The 6,385-nt window shown below is 41.7% G+C and overlaps 1 protein-coding gene across 1 annotated transcript in view; it reads left to right on the top strand.

The window, feature by feature from the left end:
• The first annotated feature begins 1,922 nt into the window (after positions 1 to 1,922).
• Positions 1,923 to 6,385, top strand: part of HELZ (helicase with zinc finger) — a 199,686-nt gene continuing 195,223 nt past the window's right edge. The window contains exons 1-2 of the mRNA XM_042783553.1: positions 1,923 to 2,132; positions 4,885 to 4,921. Coding sequence (XP_042639487.1) covers positions 1,923 to 2,132; positions 4,885 to 4,921 — 247 coding nt within the window. The remainder of the gene's footprint in view (positions 2,133 to 4,884; positions 4,922 to 6,385) is intronic.

The following is a 6,385-nucleotide window of genomic DNA, read 5'->3' as shown; positions in this document are numbered from 1 at the left end:
TCCGTTTCTGTGGATTGGCTGTTCAAAACATACGCATCTGATCCCATCATGGGAATAACCCACATCACAACTCCTTAAACCACACAGAATTATGGTCCAGCCAAGTTGACACATAGCTCCAACTATCACAGAAGGGTTGCTATGAGTCTCAAAAATTGAAGGGGTTTAGACTTCTTCTAGGATCTGTGGTGGTGCAGTGGTTAAGTGTTCAGCTGCAAACTGAAAGCTTGGCAGTTTGAGCCCACCAGTGGCTCCTGGTAACCTCCTTTCATAAAAATGACAGCCTAGGAAACCCTGTGGAGCAGTTGTATTTTGTCATGGAGGGTCACTATGAGTAAAAAATCTACTCGGCAACACACAACACAGATTATGTCTGTCACTTTTCCTCACTCACTACTGCTGTTTGCTTGTTTGTGTATCAGTAACTTGCTCCCCTCATCTTTCCCTGGAGTATATAGACACAGATGGCTGCAGAACATTTGGGAGAAGGCAGAGCTGGGTCTTTGTTACCAAGGCTGGGTGGCCAGGCAGACAGTTCATGTGCAGGCTGGAGAAGGGTGCAAGGAAGATACTAGGCTCCTGGGGACCAGTTGGTTAGACATGAAGGGAAGGAATTGCTGCAGAGTGAGTAAGGTGGATGCAGGCAAGAAACAGTCTACAAGCTGGTTAGGGATGGAGGTAGTCAGCAGGAGCGATTCTCTGAAACAGTGTTGTCACTGCCAGGTCTAAGGCTTTGAGGTCTTCTCTGCCCACATGAGTGCTGTCCCCTGCCACATGAGTGCTTCTCACTAGGGTGAAGGAGTGTCACCATCTCTTTCCCGGACTACTATAGTGGTCTCTTATCAATGGCTCTGTCTGTTTGTGATTTCTTTTCCTTCTGTTGCCTCACAGGACTTATAGTTGATGAGGTCCTTCTTTATTTAAAAACTTTGCCTTGTGCTTCATTGCCACAGAATCAAGTCCTCCTTCTTGTGGCATTTGAGGACATTCACAGCTCCTTCTACTCCTCTGACACCTCCTGAGCCTAAGCCCTGTGCTTTCTCCCCTCCCCTTCGCTTGAACACTTCTCTCGGAAAAGCTCTTGCTTGCTCTCCCTATCACCTCTGCGTGGTGAACTCCTGTTCACCTTTCCAGGCTAGCTCATGCCTTGAGGCAGAAGGAATAAGTCCTTCTTGTAATGGTTCACTTGTGCTTTGCCTCTCTTGCTAGAATGCAAGTGTCTTGAAAGCAGTCAGGCAGTGAAACCAAATGTACATGAACTGTTGAATGTAAAACAAATTCTGTTCTGTAAATTTGCACCCAAAAAGCAATAAATAAATAAATAAAGTAAGATAGCATTCACCACCAAAAAAAAGAAAAAGCAGTGTTGACTCGTTCTGCTTTGAATTCAGAGCCTGGCCTTAAGGAAATGCTTACCAAATTCTCATTTGGCCAGTTTTTCCATTTGGTTGGGAAAAATCATACGTAGTATAGATTTTGGTACCTGGTACTCACAATCACAAAATTGCAAGAAGAAGATACTAGAAAAACTGAAATTTGAAGTTTGAGATGTGAACGTTTCTGCACCTTCTGGTTAAAAAAAAAAAAAAATTAATATTCATGATTTGTTCTCTTTGCAATGTTCAAAGTCATGTTTCATTTATAAATTTGTCTCATTTATAAATTTGATGTATGATGGTATGAACCTGGCTTCTGGCTGACATTTTGCTTGGATCTTAGTAAAAGCTTTATAATATTTAAGACGTAGAGATTTTATAACATCAATGGCTGTGGCTTAGCTGTGACTTTGATCAAAAGGCAACTTGAGGGTAACTATTCAGAGAGAGATTTAAGCCAGAAAAGGAGCTAGAATTTATAATTAATAAATTTTTACAATCTTCTCTTTTTCATTCCCCCATCTTTAGGATTTTTGTCCCTGAGTCATGGAAGACAGAAGAGCTGAGAAGTCATGTGAACAAGCGTGTGAATCACTTAAAAGGCAGGACTATGAGATGGCCCTCAAGCACTGCACAGAGGCCCTCCTTTCTCTTGGCCAGTACTCCATGGCGGACTTCACAGGGTCATGTCCGCTGGAGATAGAACGCATCAAAATCGAGAGTCTTCTTTACAGAATTGCCTCATTTTTGCAGCTGGTGAGTAAACACTGTGGATTAGCCAATGATGATCTATGGACAATGGTCTTTTTCACTGAGTAGGGACTATTGCTGGCCACTTTCTATATAGATCAGCTAATTCCAGGCTGAGGAGACAGTGAAGTGGTTTGTAATTGCTAAATACCTTTAAAGGCAAACAATATATTTTTGTGCTTTGAAAGTTATACTAATTATATAGCATTTGGGATTATTCACTCATTCAGTATGTATTTGTTGCGTTCATACTATGTGTTAAACCCTGGTTTGGGTATTTGGTACGTATTGCTGAAAAAGAAAAAGAAAGATCCCTTCATGGTACTTTTTCTTTCAGGGGGACAGACGGTAGACAATAGAGTATAAGTAAGCAAGTAATATAGATTGTTAGAAGGTAGTAACTGCATAAAAAAAGGTAGAACAGAGGAAAGGAGAATGGGAGTACTGGGGTCAGGTACAGGATTGTGATGTTAAATGGAGCAGTCAAGGTAGGCTTCATTGAGAAGGTGATGTGAAGGAAGTGAGAGAGCCCTGTGGAAATCTGGGGGAAGAGCGGTCCAGGCAGAGGGAAGAGTTAGTGCAAAGACCCTGCAGCAGGAGCACGTTGGTCATGTTTGGCGAACGGCGTGGAGGCTGTGTGGCTGGAATAGGAATAGTGCACGAGGGGAGAGTAGCAGGGGAAGAAGTTGGAGAGGTAGCAGGGCTCGATCCTGGGGAACCTTTAAGTCATTGTCAGGATTTTGGTTTTTGCTCTGTATGAGATGGGGAACGATTATGGGGCTTTGAGTAGAGGAGTGATATGATCTGATTTAATGGGAATATTTTAGCTTTTGTGTTGACAGTGTAAAGGGATAAGGATAGATGCCAGGAGACTAGTTTGGAAACTACTGGAATAATCTGGGTCGGAGATGACAGTGGCTCAGATCAAAATGGTAACGGTGGAGATAGTGAGAAATGGCTAGGTTTTAGTTAATAATTTGAAGGTAGAGTCAGTGAGATTTCAGAGTCGATTGAATGTGGGGAGTGAGAGAGAGAAAACAGTCACAGATGACTCACTTTGAGGTGTTTCTGTTGGAGCAGTTGGAAGAATGAGAAGGCAATTGAGGTGAGCAGGCTGTAGACGAGGAGCACATTTTGCGGGGGAAGATGGGAGTTCCGTTTTGGACACACTGAGTTTGAGATGTCGTTTATATATCCAGTTGCAGAAGTTGAGCAAGCAGTTGGATGTGCAAGTCTGGAGTTTGGGAGAGAGAACTGGGTGAAAAAATACTAATTTTAGAGTCCTAGGCATGTAGATGATATATAAAGTCTTGAGCCTGGGTGAAATCACCGAGGGAATGAGTGTAGATAGAGTGGAAGAGGGAGCAAAGGCTTAGTGAGTGGCACTACAGTAAGAGGTTGGGGAGAAGAAGAACCAGCAAGGCTGCCTTACGAGTGACCTGTGAGGTAGCAGGAGAACTCTCAGAGTGAGGTGTCCTAGCAGCCAGATGTCAATACGAGGGAATGTTCAGCAGTGTCAGAGGCTGTGAGTAAAGAAGAGTCGACTGAGAGCAACTCTGCCTCTAGACGTGTACATGTAGATATAGACTGTATTTTATCCATCTGGATGTAGTGCAGCTCACTGGTGACCCTAGTGAGAGGAGTTTTGGTAAAATGGTAGGTGAGTGATTATAGAAGGTTTGAGAGATCAGAGGAACAAGTTGAAGATGTGAGTGCAGGTAGTCCCAGGGTTATGAATGTCCAAGTCACATAACTCATATTTACCACCCAACCCCATAAAGCCTGTTAATTAAAAATTCAGAGGTCAAACAATGGTGTTCATGTTCAAACAAAGGGGCATTACTTTGTGACTTGTACATAAAACATTATTATTATTACGTTAAAGATCTTTTAGGTCTGGAAGTGTTTTTTTAATGCTTTTTATGTGTAGAGAGGTATACTATATATTAGATATGAAGACTAACATTTGGCTAACTGATGTATATAACTGTCCACCTTGTGTGCACATTCATCTTAAAAACAGACTTAGAACCTGAGTTCGTTGGTAATCCGAGGACTGCCTGTATAGACACCTCGAGGAGCATACATACTCTTGAGGAATGATGCCACAAAGAGGTGCAAAAGAAATGGGATGGTAGCTGGTAGGAGGCAGGAAGTCAAGAGAATGATTTTTTTTTTTTTGATAGGCTAAATAATAGCATATTATTATGTTCACGAGAATGATCCAATGGGAAGGAGAAAAAAATAACGAGAGGAGGCTTGCTGGAGTTCTCGAGTAGGTGGCAGATCAGGATCCGGGGGATGGTAGGAGTGGCTTCAGAGAGGAGCACGGGTAGTTGGTTTGGTAACAGACGGAGGGAGCGAACGTGTGTGTGTGTGTGTGTGAGTGCTGGGAGACATCCCAGCTGCTGGGGAGAACGTGGACGTTCTCGTCTCCTGACTTCGGCTTTCTCAAGAAACTCGTCCACAAGGAATGAGGGTGGGAGAGGAGGTTTTGGTGCTTCGAGATGAGCAAAGGGGAGCACTGGGGTGTGGGTGAGTGGGCTGGGGCGGGTACTGTGGCTGTAGCGGTGCTGTCCAGTCGGAGAACTGTGTGAGCTTCAGACAGCAGCAGGAGGCAGCTTCGCTCTGGGAACGTTCAGGTTGCAGCATATTAATGATTAAACTTTGAAACAAAGCTGAGCTTTTTTTTGATAAAATCTATGGTAAAAGCAGCCCTTGAATTACTTAATTTTATCTTGTGTCTCTTATTTTGCAGAAAAACTATGGGCAAGCTGATGAAGATTGTAGGCATGGTATGTGTAAACTCAGGACTCTTTTCTGAATTGAAGATTTTTGAATTATTTAATTGAGCAATGTTTGAGGTTTGATTTTTTTTTTTTTTTCTTTGCTAGTTAAAAAAAAGTATAATACATGAAAAAGCAATTGCACCTGGTGGTGGTGACTCATGGACGGTAGCTTTTCTGCCATAATTGGTGTACATGTGACTAGCGTCCCTTTATGAGGATTCCATCCAGTCACTTCCCTGGGAGCATTGACAGTGTCCTTTTTAAGTTTGTGTGAGTAGTTTCAGGCAATTAAGAGTCAGATTTTAACAGACGTTACACATACAGATTAAAATGTTAAGCTGGGATAAATTGAAAGGATGGACCTATCCCTCCTAAAATTGGCTTCCCCCTTTATTAAGTTTTCCTTTTTTTACCTCTGTTTTTTTTGGGGGAGGGTGGAGGGAGCTAGAAATTGAGATTAATGAGTCTTGCTGTGTAAGTTCTCACAGAGTTGGAATCTTTTTTTCATGATTGCTGCCTCTTCATTAGAATGAATCTAGGAGTGAGTGGGAGAAGAGTTCAGTGTACATTCTCACATACTCTTGGTGGGACTTTTTGCACAGCTCAGTGATTTGGATAATAGAATGTTTCATTTATCCAGAATGTTTAGGAGATGAGTTATTTAACATAAGTTAAATTTTTTTTTTTTCTAGTAAGACTTACACCTTGCTTAGTACTTTTTTAAAAATTTCTGTTTATTTTTACTTTTTAATGCATTTTATTGAAATATAATTTAAATACAGTGAAATACACAAAACTAAAGTGACACGAATCAGTGCATTTTTTTTTTTTGCAGTGTTCCCTCCCCTTTCACCCCTAGCAACCAACAAAGAAAGCTTCTCTCCATATATAAACCTTTCCTTGACCTTCCACAACAATGAACTAATACTATATTTGTCCTGCGAATGACTTATTTCATTCAGCATAATGTCCTCCAAGTTCATCGATATTGTGCAGTGTTTTGCAGATTCTACATTATTCTTTAGTGCTACATAGCATTCCATTATGTGTATGTACCATAGTTTGGTCATCCCCTCTTCCACTGATGGACACATAGCTTGTTTCCGTCTTTTTGCTATTGTAAATAGTGCTGTGATGAACATGAGTGTGCATATATCTGTTCCTGTCCTGGCTCTCACCTCTCTAGGACATATACCGAGTAATGGGATTGCTGGGTCAAATGGTATCTACAATTCCAGTTTTCTAAGGAATCACCTTATTGTTTTCCACAATGGTTGTATCACTTCACAGTCCCACCAGCAGTGTTTGAGAGTCCTTATCTCTACACATCCTCGCCAGCATTTGTTATTTTTGTCTTGTTGAACTTTGCCATCAGTGCTGGGGTGAGAGTATCTCATTGTTGTTTTGATTTGCATCTCTTTGATGACCAATGATAGTGAGCATCTCTTCGTGTATTAGCTGGCTACCTGA

This window comes from Orycteropus afer, unplaced genomic scaffold (genome assembly GCF_000298275.1).
Source record: "Orycteropus afer afer isolate SDZICR_OR568_19922 unplaced genomic scaffold, OryAfe1.0 scaffold00018, whole genome shotgun sequence".
In the NCBI taxonomy this organism is placed as follows: Eukaryota; Metazoa; Chordata; class Mammalia; order Tubulidentata; family Orycteropodidae; genus Orycteropus; species Orycteropus afer.
Note: the sequence above shows the minus strand (reverse complement) of the source record. Positions and strands in the feature narration are given on the sequence as shown.